This window comes from Petromyzon marinus, assembly GCF_048934315.1.
Source record: "Petromyzon marinus isolate PM22_M1 ecotype Great Lakes invasive population chromosome 67 unlocalized genomic scaffold, UKy_Petmar_22M1.pri1.0 chr67_unloc.4, whole genome shotgun sequence".
Lineage (NCBI taxonomy): Eukaryota > Metazoa > Chordata > Hyperoartia > Petromyzontiformes > Petromyzontidae > Petromyzon > Petromyzon marinus.
The window spans coordinates 1,058,625-1,077,756 of record NW_027422594.1 but is presented as its reverse complement, the minus strand read 5'-3'; the positions used below and the strand labels follow the sequence as shown (position 1 = coordinate 1,077,756).

Below are 19,132 nucleotides of genomic sequence, written 5' to 3'. Positions count from 1 at the left end.
ACACACACACACTCACCCACCCACCCACTCACCCACCAACACACACTCACACTCACCCACCCACACTCACCCACCCACCCACTCACCCACACACTCACCCACACACTCACCCACACACCCACTCATCCACCCACTCACCCACCCACTCACTCACTCATCCACTCACCTGCGGCTGGGTGAGCGGTGGTCTCTGCTGCGTGAGTGGTGACGTTCCCGTGACCTTGACCTGCCCACCCAACCGGAGGTCAGGGTCAGCGTCTCCACCATCACCATCACCAACATCACCAGTGGCAACATCATCATCAACATCGTCATCATCGTCAACATCATCACCTTCACCAACATCATCACCTTCACCAACATTATCACCAGCGGCAACATTATCATCATCGTCAACATCACCATCGTCAACATCAACATCGTCATCATCATCAACATCGTCATCATCATCAACATCATCATCGTCAACATCACCATCGTCAACATCACCATCGTCAACATCACCATCGTCAACATCACCATCGTCAACATCACCATCGTCATCAACATCGTCAACATCGTCATCATCATCAACATCGTCATCATCGTCAACATCATCACCTTCACCAACATCACCATCGTCAACATCACCATCGTAAACATCATCAACATCGTCATCATCGTCAACATCATCACCTTAACCAATATCACCATCGTCAACATCATCATCGTCAACATCATCATCGTCAACATCATCATCGTCAACATCATCAACATCATCACCATCACCAACATCACCATCGTCAACATCACCATCGTCAACATCATCAACATCACCATCACCAACATCACCATCATCGTCAACATCACCATCGTCAACATCATCAACATCATCAACATCGTCAACATCGTCATCATCGTAAACAGCATCACCATCACCAACATCACCATCGTCAACATCACCATCGTCAACATCATCAACATCATCACCATCACCAACATCACCATCGTCAACATCACCATCGTCAACATCAACATCGTCAACATCACCATCGTCATCATCATCGTCGTCGTCAACATCATCATCGTCAACATCACCATCGTCAACATCACCATTACCAACATCACCAGCAACATCATCATCATCGTAAACATCACCATCGTCAACATCACCATCGTCAACATCACCATTACCAACATCACCAGCAACAACATTATCACCATCGTCAACATCACCATCGTCAACATCACCATCGTCAACATCACCATCGTCAACATCACCATCGTCAACATCATCATCGTCAACATCATCATCGTCAACATCACCATCGTCAACATCGTCAACATCATCAACATCGTCATCATCGTAAACATCATCACCATCACCAACATCACCATCGTCAACATCACCATCGTCAACATCACCATCGTCAACATCATCAACATCGTCAACATCACCAACATCGCCAACATCATCATCATCAACAACATAATCACCTTCACCAATATCACCAGCAGCAAAATTATCATCGTCAACATCACCACCACCATCACCAACATCGCCAGCGGCAACATTATCACCATCGTCAACATCACCATCGTCAACATCACCATCGTCAACATCACCATCGTCAACATCACCAGCAACATCATCATCGTCAACATCATCACCATCACCAACATCACCAGCGGCAACATCATCATCACCACCACCATTACCAACAACATCAACATCACCGAATGGCGGTTGTTGTTGTGCGAGTAGGTGAGTAGGTGAGTTTGTGGGTGAGTGTGTAGGTGAGTGTGGTGTGTAGGTGAGTGTGTAGGTGAGTGTGTAGGTGAGTGAGTGTGTGGGTGAGAGTGTAGGTGAGTGTGTAGGTGAGAGTGTAGGTGAGTGTGGTGTGTAGGTGAGTGTGTAGGTGAGTGTGTAGGTGAGTGTGTAGGTGTGTAGGTGAGTGAGTAGGTGAGTGAGTAGGTGAGTGAGTAGGTGAGTGTGTGAGAGTGTGGGTGAGTGTGTAGGTGAGAGTGTAGTGTGTAGGTGGGTGTGTAGGTGAGTGTGTAGGTGAGTGTGTAGGTGTGTGAGTAGGTGAGTGTGTAGATGAGTGTATGAGTGTGTAGGTGAGTGTGTAGGTGAGTGTGTAGGTGTGTAGGTGAGCGTGTAGGTGTGTCGGTGAGTGAGTAGGTGATTACCTGGATCTGTGAGATTTGCTACGTGAACGTTTCCTCTTGTGGGTCTTTCTCCTGACGCGCACACAAACACTCACCGTTACTCACCATCACTCACCATCACTCACTCACCAATCCACTCATCCACGCACCTACCCACACACTCACACTGACCCACTCACCGACCCACCCACCCACACTCACTCTGACCCACTCACTCTGACTCACACGGACTCACCCACCCCCCACAACACCCCACCCCCCACACCCACTGACACAACAACCGCCATTCGCCACCAAGTGGTGGTGACGTCACCACGACGTTTGTGCCAGGCTATGTGCACCCTGAGGCCACGTGAAGTGTCGAACGCCCGCTGGCAGGAGGTCACGGGGCAGACCCAGGTGCCACGGGTCGACTGACTGAGATGACTGGCTGATGCACCACCTGTACCCCCTACTGTGCCAACCTGCTGTGCTTTAGCCACCCGGCGCTCCGCTCGTTGTTGTGAGCGTCGCTCCTCCGCCCTCCGTTGTTGTTGGAGGGCGACTGCCTCCAACTGCCCAGTAGCGTCCTTCACGAGCCTCCTCCACAGAGGCCGATCTTGACACCGCTGGTACCAGTCATCGGCAAGTCCACTCAGCTCCACGTCCTCCTGTACCACATCACTCCATCTCTTCTCTAGCCCGTGCCGCGCCCGTTTTGCCCCCTCGATCCGCCCGAACATAAGCTGTTTCGGCATGCGGTGGCTGGGCATGCGGGCTACATGACCCAGCCAACGCAGCCTTGCCTGCCGGAGGAGCTCACCGATGGGACTTTGTCCAGATCTTTCAAGGATTTGTGAGCTCCTCACACAATCCAGTCTGGTTAAACCCAGGATGGATCGTAGGCAGGCCAGCCTGAATGTTTCTAACCGGCGAAGATGTTCCATTAGGGGGGGTCCACGTTTCGCAAGCGTAGAGAAGGGAAGGAATGACCGTGGCCAAGAAGACCTGAAGCTTAGTACGGAGCGACAGACCAGGTAGCTTCCACACAGCGTGACGCAACCGAGGAAAAGATATTGCCGCTCGACTGATTCGGAGTGAGACCTCTGCTGTTAAACTGGAGCCGGTCATAAGCACACTGCCCAGGTATGAGAAACTCTCCACTCTCTCCACATCTGCCCTATCACCAATTGGGAGTTGTGGGGGTGGAGTGTCTGATGGTACAAAATACCCAGGCAGGTGCTTAGTTTTGGTGGGGCTGATGGTAAGTCCCCACCTCTTAGTGGCAAGCTACAGTTTCAGCAGCAGCACCTCCAACTCCTCCTCCGAGTGAGCAGCAATTACCAGATCGGCATTCTTAACGGGGTTGACCAATTGGGAGTCATCCCTTGACCGCACCCGGGCATCGATTAGCCTCCCATTATATCTGTACCAGATGGAAATTCCTCCGGTAGAGATATGGAAGGCTTCACGAACTACGTGGTCAAAATAGATGTTAAATAATGTGAGAGCCAGAGGACATCCCTGTTGCACCCCAAGGTGTACAGGGAATGGCTCTGACTCCCGGCCACTTAGTTTTATCCGGGCCAGCTCACCATCATGAAGGTCCTTAATGATCGTGAGCAGAGTGTCAGGGACTCCAAAAGCATTAAGAACAACCCAGAGCCCAGGCCTACTGATGGTATCATAGGCCTTGACCAGGTCAATGAAGCAGAGATGTAGGTCTTGTTGGAATTCCCTACACCTCTGCTGTAGCAGACGGACAGAAAATATGGCATCTGTGCAGGACCGCCCTTTCCTGAAACCGCATTGGGGCTCCGCAAGCCTCTCCTCAGCGTGCCTGGCAAGGCGATGCTGAATAATCCTTGCCAGGACCTTTCCCGGCACACTGAGGAGTGAGATGCCCCTGTAGTTGTTACAGCCTGTGCGGTCCCCCTTCTTAAAGAGGGGGACCACCAGGGTATCCTTCCAATCCTGCGTAACCCGTCCAGTGGTCCAGACTGTTGTTATGATGTCATATAGGGCAGTCTGTGCACAAACACCAGCCTCCCTCAGCATTTCGCTTGGGTGATCATCTCTGCCCGGTGCCTTTCCTGGTCTCAGACTCCGGATCGCCCTCAGTACTTCCTCAACAGATGGCACCTCAGCCAGCCACTCACAGGGGTGACTTCTTCCAATATTTGAGCCACCGCAGCCTCAGCAGGGTCATCCTCACTTTGTGCCACGATGTTTTCCTGGCTGAGGGATTTCCCCTCCCCCAGGACCTCACAGCAATGCTCAGCAAATCTGCAAACCTGTTCCTGGGGGTCAGAGATTGGATCACCGTTCTTTCCCCTAATGATGGTAATAGGTGTGGCGCTGCAGGTTACTTTTTTGATGGAGTTAAATAGAGTTTTGTGATCGTGGGCCACTGAGGCAGACTCCATCTCCTCAGCAACCCGCGACCACCACCCATCCTTGCAGCGCCTCACGGCTCTCCGAACCTTTGAGCGAAGGCTGCGGTAAGCCTCCTCATTCTCTAACGTGAGATGCTGTAGCCGATGAGAGTGGTCCTGTCGCTTTTTCTCAGCCAGCTTGACCACCTCCTCTGTCAGCCAGGGTCTCTAGGGAGGTCTGGACCGCGTACCCAAAGCAGCCATTGCAGCTGCATGAGCCACAGTCTAAACCTCGCCCATTTCCCCTCGACATCAGGAGTGGGGGACGATGCCAACCCCAGCCGCAAGCAATGATGAAATTCTCGATTGCAACTTTCATCAGCTAGCTGAGACCATGCCACTCAGGGTTTGAATGAGGTCCTGGGTGTACACCCACCACCAGAGTGGAAGAATGGCAGGTGCATCTTACAGATGACAAGTCGATGGTCATAGGGCAGATCAGCTCCACGGTAGGTCCTGGTGTCAAGGACATGGGCTCGCATCCGCTGGTCCGTCACTATGTAGTCCAGCAGATGTTCTTGCTTGGATCCCGGCATGCATCCATGATGTTGTGTGGATGCGCCGATGCCGGAACAGCGTGTTGGTAATTACAAGCCCATGGGTTGCACAAAAATCTAGCAGCCTCCTACCGTTGTTATTGAACTGATCTGGCCCATGCCTTCCAATCACTCCAGACTAGGTGCCAGCATCATGACCAACTCGGGCATTGAAGTCACCCAACAAGATGACTCTATCCCGAGGTGCCACTTTAGCCAGTACCTGTGACAGGAGGTCATAGAAGGCGTCTGACTCATCGGCCTTACCTGCATCACTCCACGGATGTTCGTCTTCGGTGGGGGCATAAGTAACCACGACCACCACCCCTCGCCTCCGGTTGATGGGAAGGCGAGCCCAAAGTAGCCTGGGGCTTACAGCTTCCCACACCTCACCGCCACGCTCCCACGCCCCCTTCATTCTTTTGTTCAGAAGAAGAGCCACTCGCTGTTGTTTGGCAGTCTCCTGCCCCGAGTAGAGGACTGTCCACCCCTCATGGTTGCAGGAGCCAGAGCCGGTCCACCGGACCTCCTGAATGCCACGGAGATTTAGGCGGTACCGGTCCAGCTCCCGACAGAGGAGTGGCAGCCTCTTCTCCGCAGTGAGCGTTCGAACATTCCACGTGGCCACACGAAGTGGCTATTCGTTGTTTCTGGAGGAACCCCGAGGGTAGAGATTCAATCTCCTGGCTCCGCCAATTGGGGTTTGGCCAGGAGACGTCATAGACGCCTGTCCCCCCGGGGCCTCCGGCACAAGCTTATTATGTTTTTTGCACCCACCCACCCACTCACTTTGACCCACCCACTCTGACCCACTCACTCACACTGACCCACCCACCCACTCACACTGACCCACCCACCCACTCACTTTGACCTACACACCCACCCACTTTGACCTACCCACCCACCCACCCACATTGACCCACCCACTCACACTGACCCACCCACTCACACTGACCCACCCACTCACACTGACCCACCCACTCACTCACACTGACCCACCCACTCACACTGACCCACTCACTCACACTGACCCACCCACTCACACTGACCCACCCACTCACACTGACCCACCCACCCACACTGACCCACCCACCCACTCACACTGACCCACCCACTCACTCACACTGACCCACCCACTCACTCACACTGACCCACCCACTCACACTGACCCACCCACCCACACTGACCCACCCACCCACTCACACTGACCCACCCACTCACTCACACTGACCCACCCACCCACTCACACTGACCCAACCACCCACTCACACTGACCCATCCACTCACACTGACCCACCCACCCACTCACACTGACCCACCCACTCACACTGACCCACCCACTCACTCACACTGACCCACCCACTCACACTGACCCACTCACTCACACTGACCCACCCACTCACACTGACCCACCCACTCACACTGACCCACCCACCCACACTGACCCACCCACCCACTCACACTGACCCACTCACTCACACTGACCCACCCACTCACACTGACCCACCCACTCACACTGACCCACCCACCCACACTGACCCACCCACCCACTCACACTGACCCACCCACTCACTCACACTGACCCACCCACCCACTCACACTGACCCACCCACCCACTCACACTGACCCATCCACTCACACTGACCCACCCACCCACTCACACTGACCCACCCACCCACTCACTCACACTGACCCACCCACTCACTCACACTGACCCACTCACTCACTCACTCACACTGACCCACTCACTCACACTGACCCACTCACTCACACTGACCCACCCACTCACTCACACTGACCCACCCACCCACTCACACTGACCCACCCACCCACTCACACTGACCCACCCACTCACTCACACTGACCCACCCACCCACTCACTCACACTGACCCACCCACTCACTCACACTGACCCACCCACTCACTCACACTGACCCACCCACTCACTCACACTGACCCACCCACTCACTCACACTGACCCACCCACCCACTCACACTGACCCACCCACCCACTCACACTGACCCACCCACTCACACTGACCCACCCACCCACTCACACTGACCCACCCACCCACTCACACTGACCCACCCACTCACTCACACTGACCCACCCACTCACTCACACTGACCCACCCACTCACTCACACTGACCCACCCACACACTCACTCTGACCCACCCACTCACACTGACCCACCCACTCACTCACACTGACCCACCCACTCACACTGACCCACCCACCCACTCACACTGACCCACCCACCCACTCACTTTGACCTACCCACCCACCCACATTGACCCACCCACTCACACTGACCCACCCACTCACACTGACCCACCCACTCACTCACACTGACCCACTCACACTGACCCACCCACTCACTCACACTGACCCACCCACTCACTCACACTGACCCACCCACCCACACTGACCCACCCACTCACACTGACCCACCCACCCACACTGACCCACCCACCCACACTGACCCACCCACCCACACTGACCCACCCACCCACACTGACCCACCCACCCACCCACACTGACCCACCCACTCACACTGACCCACCCACCCACACTGACCCACCCACCCACTCACACTGACCCACCCACCCACTCACACACTGACCCACCCACTCACTCACACACTGACCCACCCACACAACCACTCACCCACCCGCTCTGACCCACCCACCCACACTCCCACCCACCCACACACCCTCCCCCCGCCCACCTATCCCTGGAGCGTGAGGTGGAGCGTGCCCGCGAGTGGGAGCGTTTGCCACGTGACGTCACCCTCACGGACGCCTCTCTCCCCCCCTCCTCCTCCTCCTCCTCCTCCTTCCTGTGGCTCCTCCTCCGCTCTCCATCACCGCGTTGATGCCGCTGGTGATTGTGGCCGCCGCCGCCGCCGGCCGTGGCTTTGCCGCCGTTGCCACCGCCGCTGCCGCCGGATCTCCCGCCGGTAACGGCGGCCGCCGCCTCTCCCCAAGGAGGCTGCAGCCGGACGTCCTGTGCCGGGACAAGCGTGCCGTCTTTCTCACCGGGGACGCGGAGCGGGGAGGGGAGGGAGGGGAGGGAGGGGGAGGGGAGGGGGGGGCGGTGTGGCCGGCACAACAACGGTGACGGCAAGGCAGCGGCGGCGACAGCGTTAGTGGTGGCCGGCGCCGCTCCCCCACCCACACACCACCACCCACGCACCACCACCCACGCACCACCACCACCCACCACACCCACCGTCACACACCCACCACCACCCACGCACCACCACACACCCACCGCCACCCACCCACCACCACCCACCCACCACCACCCACGCACCACCACCCACGCACCACCACCCACGCACCACCACCCACGCACCACACACCCAACACCACACACCACAAACCCACCACCACCCACCACCACCACCCACCACACCCACCGTCACACACCCACCACCACCCACGCACCACCACACACCCACCGCCACCCACCCACCACCACCCACCCACCACCACCCACGCACCACCACCCACGCACCACCACCCACGCACCACCACCCACGCACCACACACCCAACACCACACACCACAAACCCACCACCACCCACCACCACCACCCACCACACCCACCGTCACACACCCACCACCACCCACGCACCCACCACCACCCACCACCACCACACACCCACCACCACACACCCACCACCACACACCCACCACCACACACCCACCACCACCCACCACCACCACACACCCACCACCACACACCCACCACCACACACCCACCACCACCACACACCCACCACCACCACACACCCACCACCACCACCCACCACCACCACCACACACCCACCACCACACACCCACCACCACACACCCACCACCACCACACACCCACCACCACCACACACCCACCACCACACACCCACCACCACCCACCACACACCCACCACCACCCACCACCACCACACACCCACCCACCACCACACACCCACCACCACCCACCCACCACCACACAACCACCACCACCACACACCCACCACCACACACCCACCACCACACACCCACCACCACACACCCACCACCACACACCCACCACACACCCACCACCACCCACCACCACCACCACACACCCACCACCACCCACCACCACCACACACCCACCCACCACCACACACCCACCACACACCCACCACCACACACCCACCACCACACACCCACCACCACACACCCACCACCACACACCCACCACCACCCACCCACCACCACCCACCACCACACACCCACCACCACCACCCACCACACACCCACCGTCACACACCCACCACCACCCACCCACCGCCACCCACCACCACCCACCCACCACCACCCACGCACCACCACGCACCACCGTCACACACCCACCACCACCCACCCACCACCACCCACCCATCGCCACACACCCACCCACCACCACCCACCACCACCCACCACCACCACACACCCACCACCACCCACCCACCACCACCCACCCATCGCCACACACCCACCCACCACCACCCACCACCACCCACCACCACCCACCCACGCACCACCACCCACGCACCACACACCCACCGCCACACACCCACCGCCACACACCACCACACACCACCACACACCACCACACACCACCACACACCCACCGCCACCCACCACCACACACCCACCACCACCACACACCCACCACCACCCACGCACCCACCACCCACCCACCACCACACACCCACGGCAGCCCCACACGCACCACCAGCTACAGCAGCTACAGCTACAGCAGCAGCAGCTACAGCAGCTACAGCACCATAAGCTACAACAGCTACAGCAGCTACAGCTACAGCAGCTACAGCTACAGCAGCTACAACTACAGCAGCTACAGCACCATAAGCTACAACAGCTACAGCAGCTACAGCTACAGCAGCTACAGCACCATAAGCTACAACAGCTACAGCAGCTACAGCTACAGCAGCTACAGCTACAGCAGCTACAGCACCATAAGCTACAACAGCTACAGCAGCTACAGCTACAGCAGCTACAGCTACAGCAGCTACAGCACCATAAGCTACAACAGCTACAGCAGCTACAGCTACAGCAGCTACAGCTACAGCAGCTACAGCACCATAAGCTACAACAGCTACAGCAGCTACAGCTACAGCAGCTACAGCTACAGCAGCTACAGCACCATAAGCTACAACAGCTACAGCAGCTACAGCTACAGCAGCTACAGCTACAGCAGCTACAGCACCATAAGCTACAACAGCTACAGCAGCTACAGCTACAGCAGCTACAGCTACAGCAGCTACAGCTACAGCAGCTACAGCAGCTACAGCTACAGCAGCTGCAGCACCTTAAGCTACAGCAGCTACAGCAGCAGCTACAGCAGCAGTTACAGCACCACCAGCTACAGCAGCAGCTACAGCAGCGTGGGTGGCTAAGTGCGTGAATGACTGAGTGAGTGAGTGACTTAGTGAGTGAGTGACTTAGTGAGTGAGTGACTTAGTGAGTGAGTGACTTAGTGAGTGAGTGACTGAGTGAGTGCGTGGGTGAGTGACTGAGTGAGTGCGTGGGTGAGTGACTGAGTGAGTGCGTGGGTGAGTGACTGAGTGAGTGACTGAGTGAGTGACTGAGTGAATGGGTGGCTGAGTGACTGAGTGAGTGCGTGAATGACTGAGTGAGTGAGTGACTGAGTGAGTGACTGAGTGAGTGAGTGACTGAGTGACTGAGTGAGTGAATAAGTGAATGGGTGGCTGAGTGACTGAGTGAGTGAATGAGCGACCTAGTTCGTGAATGACTGAATGGGTGTGGCTGGGTGAGCGAGTCAAACGGGTGCGCCATGAAGAAGGAATGGTGCCCGAAACGTCGACTGTTCTACACGAGGGTGGCCCAAAAGTCAGGACACCTTTATTCCAATACTGGCACTGGAAAAATTAAGACGATAATTGGCTGTTATTTAAGTCGACATTGAAACCAAAATTTGTCCAAAACCCAACCAGTCCAGAAGTAAATTAAAAAGCTCCCCACCCGTGTCTCCAGTCTCCCCCCCGTGTCTCCCTCCCCCCCGTCCGTGTCTCCCCCCCGTGTCTCCCCCCCGTGTCTCTCCCCCGTGTCTCTCCCCCGTGTCTCTCCCCCGTGTCTCTCCCCGCGTCTCCCCCCGTGTCTCCCCCCCGTGTCTCCCCCCGCGTCTCCCCCCGTGTCTCCCCCCCGTGTCTCACCCGTGTCTCCCCCCGCGTCTCTCCCCGTGTCTCCCCCGTGTCTCACCCCCGTGTCTCCCTCCCCGTGTCTCCCCCGTGTCTCCCCCGTGTCTCCCCCCGTGTCTCCCCCCCGTGTCTCACCCCGTGTGGTGAGCAGCTGTCACCGCGTGTGGAAGTCACGGAAGTCTCCCTCCGTTCACCACCGCCACCGCCAACGTTGTTGCTTCTGCTGCTGCTGCTGTTGTTGTTGTTGTTGCACTGACAAATTATTACACCAAATGTTAGACCACCCCGGTAACCGTGTAGCTAACCACCCTGGTAACCATGTAGCTAGCCACCCCGGTAACCGTGTAGCTAACAACCCTGGTAACCGTGTAGCTAACCACCCTGGTAACCGTGTAGCTAACCACCCTGGTAACCGTGTAGCTAACCACCCTGGTAACCGTGTAGCTTCCCACCCTGGTAACCGTGTAGCTACCCACCCTGGTAACCGTGTAGCTAACCACCCTGGTAACCGTGTAGCTAACCACCCCGGTAACCGTGTAGCCAACCACCCTGGTAACCGTGTAGCTAACCACCCTGGTAAACGTGTAGCCAACCACCCTGGTAACCGTGTAGATAACCACCCCGGTAACCGTGTAGCTAACCACCCTGGTAACCGTGTAGCTAACCACCCCGGTAACCGTGTAGCCAACCACCCTGGTAACCGTGTAGATAACCACCCTGGTAACCGTGTAGGTAACCACCCTGGTAACCGTGTAGCTAACCACCCTGGTAACTGTGTAGCTACCCACCCTGGTAACCGTGTAGCTAACCACCCTGGTAACCGTGTAGCTAACCACCCTGGTAACCGTGTAGCTACCCACCCTGGTAACCGTGCAGCTAACCACCCTGGTAACCGTGTAGCTGACCACCCTGGTAACCATGTAGCTAACCCCCCTGGTAACCGTGTAGCTAACCACCCTGGTAACCGTGTAGCTAACCACCCTGGTAACCGTGTAGCTACCCACCCTGGTAACCGTGTAGCCAACCACCCTGGTAACCGTGTAGCTAACCACCCTGGTAACCGTGTAGCCGACCACCCTGGTAACCGTGTAGCCGACCACCCCGGTAACCGTGTAGCTAACCACCCTGGTAACCGTGTAGCTACCCACCCTGGCAACCGTGTAGCTACCCACCCTGGTAACCGTGTAGCTGACCACCGTGGTAACCGTGTAGCTGACCACCCTGGTAACCGTGTAGCCGACCACCCCGGTAACCGTGTAGCTACCCACCCTGGTAACCGTGTAGCTAACCACCCTGGTAACCGTGTAGCTAACCACCCTGGTAACCGTGTAGCTAACCACCCTGGTAACCGTGTAGCTACCCACCCTGGTAACCGTGTAGCTACCCACCCTGGTAACCGTGTAGCTAACCACCCTGGTAACCGTGTAGCTAACCACCCTGGTAACCGTGTAGCTACCCACCCTGGTAACCGTGTAGCTAACCACCCTGGTAACCGTGTAGCTAACCACCCTGGTAACCGTGTAGCCAACCACCCCGGTAACCGTGTAGCTAACCACCCTGGTAACCGTGTAGCTACCCACCCCGGTAACCGTGTAGCTAACTACCCTGGTAACCGTGTAGCTACCCACCCTGGTAACCGTGTAGCCAACCACCCTGGTAACCGTGTAGCTAACCACCCTGGTAACCGTGTAGCTAACCACCCCGGTAACCGTGTAGCTAACCACCCTGGTAACCGTGTAGCTAACCACCCTGGCAACCGTGTAGCCAACCACCCTGGTAACCGTGTAGCTAACCACCCTGGTAACCGTGTAGCTAACCACCCTGGTAACCGTGTAGCTAACCACCCTGGTAACCGTGTAGCTAACCACCCTGGTAACCGTGTAGCTACCCACCCCGGTAACCGTGTAGCTAACCACCCTGGTAACTGTGTAGCTAACCACCCTGGTAACCGTGTAGCTAACAACCCTGGTAACCGTGTAGCTAACCACCCTGGTAACCGTGTAGCCAACCACCCTGGTAACCGTGTAGCTAACCACCCTGGTAACCGTGTAGCTAACCACCCTGGTAACCGTGTAGCTAACCACCCTGGTAACCGTGTAGCTAACAACCCTGGTAACCGTGTAGCTAACCACCCTGGTAACCGTGTAGCTAACCACCCTGGTAACTGTGTAGCCAACCACCCTGGTAACCGTGTAGCTAACCACCCTGGTAACCGTGTAGCTAACCACCCTGGTAACCGTGTAGCTACCCACCCTGGTAACCGTGTAGCTGACCACCCTGGTAACCGTGTAGCTAACCACCCTGGTAACCGTGTAGCTGACCACCCTGGTAACCGTGTAGCCAACCACCCTGGTAACCGTGTAGCTAACCACCCTGGTAACCGTGTAGCCAACCACCCTGGTAACCATGTAGCCAACCACCTTGGTAACAGTGTAGCTAACCACCCTGGTAACCGTGTAGCTAATGACCCTGGTAACCGTGTAGCCAACCACCCTGGTAACCGTGTAGCTACCCACCCTGGTAACCGTGGAGCTAATGACCCTGGTAACCGTGTAGCTAACCACCCTGGTAACCGTGTAGCTAACCACCCTGGTAACCGTGCAGCTACCCACCCTGGTAACCGTGTAACTAACCACCCTGGTAACCGTGTAGCTAACCACCCTGGTAACCGTGTAGCCAACCACCCTGGTAACCGTGTAGCTAACCACCCTGGTAACCGTGTAGCTACCCACCCTGGTAACCGTGTAGCTAACCACCCTGGTAACCGTGTAGCTAACAACCCTGGTAACCGTGTAGCCAACCACCCTGGTAACCGTGTAGCCAACCACCCTGGTAACCGTGTAGCTACCCACCCCGGTAACCGTGTAGCTACCCACCCTGGTAACCGTGTAGCTAACCACCCTGGTAACCGTGTAGCTAACAACCCTGGTAACCGTGTAGCTACCCACCCTGGTAACCGTGTAGCTACCCACCCTGGTAACTGTGTAGCTACCCACCCTGGTAACCGTGTAGCTAACCACCCTGGTAACCGTGTAGCTACCCACCCTGGTAACCGTGTAGCCAACCACCCTGGTAACCGTGTAGCTACCCACCCCGGTAACCGTGTAGCTACCCACCCTGGTAACCGTGTAGCTAACCACCCTGGTAACCGTGTAGCTAACAACCCTGGTAACCGTGTAGCTACCCACCCTGGTAACCGTGTAGCTACCCACCCTGGTAACCGTGTAGCCAACCACCCTGGTAACCGTGTAGCTAACAACCCTGGTAACCGTGTAGCCAACCACCCTGGTAACCGTGTAGCCAACCACCCTGGTAACCGTGTAGCTACCCACCCCGGTAACCGTGTAGCTACCCACCCTGGTAACCGTGTAGCTAACCACCCTGGTAACCGTGTAGCTAACAACCCTGGTAACCGTGTAGCTACCCACCCTGGTAACCGTGTAGCTACCCACCCTGGTAACTGTGTAGCTACCCACCCTGGTAACCGTGTAGCTAACCACCCTGGTAACCGTGTAGCTACCCACCCTGGTAACCGTGTAGCTACCCACCCCGGTAACCGTGTAGCTACCCACCCTGGTAACCGTGTAGCTAACCACCCTGGTAACCGTGTAGCTAACAACCCTGGTAACCGTGTAGCTACCCACCCTGGTAACCGTGTAGCTACCCACCCTGGTAACCGTGTAGCCAACCACCCTGGTAACCGTGTAGCTACCCACCCTGGTAACCGTGTAGCTGACCACCCTGGTAACCGTGTAGCTAACCCCCCTGGTAACCGTGTAGCTAACCACCCTGGTAACCGTGTAGCTACCCACCCTGGTAACCGTGTAGCTAACCACCCTGGTAACCGTGTAGCCAACCACCCTGGTAACCGTGTAGCCAACCACCCTGGTAACCGTGTCGCTAACCACCCTGGTAACCGTGTAGCTACCCATCCTGGTAACCGTGTAGCCAACCACCCTGGTAACCGTGTCGCTAACCACCCTGGTAACCGTGTAGCTACCCACCCTGGTAACTGTGTAGCTGACCACCCTGGTAACCGTGTAGCTAACCACCCTGGTAACCGTGTAGCCAACCACCCTGGTAACCGTGTAGCCAACCACCCTGGTAACCGTGTAGCCAACCACCTTGGTAACAGTGTAGCTAACCACCCTGGTAACCGTGTAGCTAATGACCCTGGTAACCGTGTAGCCAACCACCCTGGTAACCGTGTAGCTACCCACCCTGGTAACCGTGTAGCTAATGACCCTGGTAACCGTGTAGCTAACCACCCTGGTAACCGTGTAGCTAACCACCCTGGTAACCGTGTAGCTACCCACCCTGGTAACCGTGTAGCTACCCACCCTGGTAACCGTGTAGCCAACCACCCTGGTAACCGTGTAGCTACCCACCCTGGTAACCGTGTAGCCAACCACCCTGGTAACCGTGTAGCTAACCACCCTGGTAACCGTGTAGCTAACCACCCTGGTAACCGTGTAGCTAACCACCCTGGTAACCGTGTAGCTAACCACCCTGGTAACCGTGTAGCTAACCACCCTGGTAACCGTGTAGCTACCCACCCTGGTAACCGTGTAGCTAACCACCCTGGTAACCGTGTAGCTAACCACCCTGGTAACCGTGTAGCTAACCACCCTGGTAACCATGTAGCTACCCACCCTGGTAACCGTGTAGCTAACCACCCCTGGTAACCGTGTAGCTAACCACCCTGGTAACCGTGTAGCTAACCACCCTGGTAACCGTGTAGCTAACCACCCTGGTAACCGTGTAGCCAACCACCCTGGTAACCGTGTAGCTAATCACCCTGGTAACCGTGTAGCTAATCACCCTGGTAACCGTGTAGCTAACCATCCTGGTAACCGTGTAGCTAACCACCCTGGTAACCGTGTAGCTAACCACCCTGGTAACCGTGTAGCTAACCACCCTGGTAACCGTGTAGCTAATCACCCTGGTAACCGTGTAGCTAACCATCCTGGTAACCGTGTAGCTAACCACCCTGGTAACCGTGTAGCTAACCACCCTGGTAACCGTGTAGCTACCCACCCTGGTAACCGTGTAGCTAACCACCCTGGTAACCGTGTAGCTAACCACCCTGGTAACCGTGTAGCTAACCACCCTGGTAACCGTGTAGCTAACCACCCCGGTAACAGTGTAGCTACCCACCCTGGTAACCGTGTAGCTAACCACCCTGGTAACCGTGTAGCTACCCACCCTGGTAACCGTGTAGCCAACCACCCTGGTAACCGTGTAGCTAATCACCCTGGTAACCGTGTAGCTAATCACCCTGGTAACCGTGTAGCTAACCATCCTGGTAACCGTGTAGCTAACCACCCTGGTAACCGTGTAGCTAACCACCCTGGTAACCGTGTAGCTAACCACCCTGGTAACCGTGTAGCTAACCACCCTGGTAACCGTGTAGCTAACCACCCTGGTAACCGTGTAGCTAATCACCCTGGTAACCGTGTAGCTAACCATCCTGGTAACTGTGTAGCTAACCACCCTGGTAACCGTGTAGCTAACCACCCTGGTAACCACGGTGGTAACCAGGAGGAGGAGGAGGTGGAGAAGGAGGTGGAGGAGGTGGTGGTGGTGGACGAGGAGGAGGTGGAAGAGGAGGTGAAGGTGAATGTGGAGGAGGTGGAGGTGAAGGAGGTGGTGGAGGTGGTGGAGGACGAGGTGGAGGAGGAGGTGGAGGAGGAGGTGGAGGAGGTGGTGGAGGACGAGGTGGAGGAGGTGGAGGTGGTGGAGGTGAAGGAGGTGGAGGTGGTGGACGAGGAGGAGGTGAAGGTGGAGGAGGTGGTGGAGGTGGACGAGGAGGAGGTGAAGGAGGTGTTGGTGGAGGATGAGGTGGAGGAGGTGGAGGAGGTGGTGGAGGTGGAAGAGGAGGTGGAGGTGAAGGTGGAGGAGGTGAAGGAGGTGGTGGAGGTGGTGGAGGACGAGGTGGAGGTGGAGGAGGTGGTGGAGGTTGAGGTGGACGAGGAGGTGGAGGAGGAGGTGAAGGAGGTGGAGGTGGTGGAGGAGGTGGACGAGGAGGTGGAGGAGAAGGTGGAGAAGGTGGAGGAGGTGGAGGTGTTGGTGGAGGTGGTGGAGAAGGTGGAGGAGGTGGAGAAGGTGGAGGAGAAGGTGGAGGAGAAGGTGGAGGAGGTGGAGGAGGTGGAGGTGAAGGTGGAGGAGGAGGAGAAGGTGGAGGAGAAGGTGGAAGGAGAAGGTGGAGGAGAAGGTGGAGGAGGTGGAGGTGAAGGTGGAGGAGGTGGTGGTGGAGGAGGTGGACGAGGAGGAGGTGGAGGAGGAGGTGGACGAGGAGGTGGAGGAGGTGGAGAAGGTGGAGGAGGTGGAGAAGGTGGAGGAGGAGTAGGTGGAGGAGAAGGTGGTGGAGGTGGAGGAGTAGGTGGAGGAGGTGGTGGAGGTGGAGGAGGTGGAGGAGAAGGTGGAGGAGGTGGAGGAGGTGGAGGAGGTGGAGGAGAAGGTGGAGGAGGTGGAGGAGGTGGAGGAGGTGGAGAAGGTGGAGGAGGTGGAGGAGGTGGAGGAGGTGGAGGAGAAGGTGGAGGAGGTGGAGGAGGTGGAGGAGGTGGAGGAGGAGGTGGACGAGGAGGAGGTGTTGGTGGAGGAGGTGGAGGAGGTGGTGGACGAGGAGGAGGTGTTGGTGGAGGAGGTGGAGGAGGTGGAGGAGGTGTTGGTGGAGGAGGTGGAGGAGGTGGACGAGGAGGAGGTGTTGGTGGAGGAGGTGGAGGAGGTGGAGGAGGTGGAGGAGGTGGAGGAGGAGGTGGAGGAGGAGGAGGTGAAGGTGGAGGAGGTGGAGAAGGTGGAGGAGGTGGAGAAGGTGGAGGAGTAGGTGGAGGAGAAGGTGGTGGAGGTGGAGGAGTAGGTGGAGGAGGTGGTGGAGGTGGAGGAGGTGGAGGAGAAGGTGGAGGAGGTGGAGGAGGTGGAGGAGGTGGAGGAGAAGGTGGAGGAGGTGGAGGAGGTGGAGGAGGTGGAGGAGAAGGTGGAGGAGGTGGAGGAGGTGGAGGAGGTGGAGGAGGAGGTGGACGAGGAGGAGGTGTTGGTGGAGGAGGTGGAGGAGGTGGTGGACGAGGAGGAGGTGTTGGTGGAGGAGGTGGAGGAGGTGTTGGTGGAGGAGGTGGAGGAGGTGGACGAGGAGGAGGTGTTGGTGGAGGAGGTGGAGGAGGTGGAGGAGGTGGAGGTGGAGGAGGTGGAGGAGGAGGTGGAGGAGGTGGAGGTGAAGGTGGAGGAGGTGGAGGAGGTGGAGGTGAAGGTGGAGGAGGTGGAGGAGGAGGTGGAGGAGGAGAAGGTGGACGAGGAGGTGGAGGAGGTGGAGGAGAAGGTGGAGGTGTTGGTGGAGGAGGAGGTGGAGGAGGTGGAGTAGGTGGAGGAGGTGGAGGAGAAGGTGGGAGGAGGTGGACGAGGAGAAGGTGGAGGAGGTGGGTGGAGAGGTGTTGTGGGTGGTGGAGAGTGGGGAGAGGGGAGGAGGTGGAGGAGGTGGAGAGGGGGAGGAGGTGGGAGGAGGTGGAGGAGGTGGAGGAGATGGGGGAGGAGGTGGAGGTGGGGTGGCTGGGGGATGGTGGGGGTTCGGCGCACGAGCGGGGCCGACACGCCGGGGGGGGGAGGGCAGAGGTGACATAAGAAGAATAAGAGATAAGAAGAATAAAGGAGAAGAATAAGAAGAAATAAGAAGAATAAGAGAATAAGGAAGATACGAAGAAAAGAAGAGCATACGGAGCAAGAAACAAGAATAAGCCGAATCTAGACATAATTATAAAGAAAACTGCAACCTCAGAATAACGGAGAAGCGACTAAGCAATAAGAAGAATCATCACAGGAAGACAGAATCTGAGAAGAAAGGATAAG

At 57.2% G+C, this 19,132-nt stretch overlaps 1 protein-coding gene across 1 annotated transcript in view; it reads right to left on the bottom strand.

The window, feature by feature from the left end:
• LOC142907970 (uncharacterized) overlaps positions 1-19,132 on the bottom strand; it is a gene marked incomplete at its 3' end in the record, with an annotated part of 70,099 nt that overhangs the window by 43,136 nt on the left and 7,831 nt on the right. Inside the window, exons 2-5 of the mRNA XM_076058031.1 lie at positions 11,429-11,593; positions 7,829-8,106; positions 2,170-2,220; positions 167-226 (exon numbers count right to left, since the gene is read on the bottom strand). Coding sequence (XP_075914146.1) covers positions 167-226; positions 2,170-2,220; positions 7,829-8,106; positions 11,429-11,593 — 554 coding nt within the window. The remainder of the gene's footprint in view (positions 1-166; positions 227-2,169; positions 2,221-7,828; positions 8,107-11,428; positions 11,594-19,132) is intronic.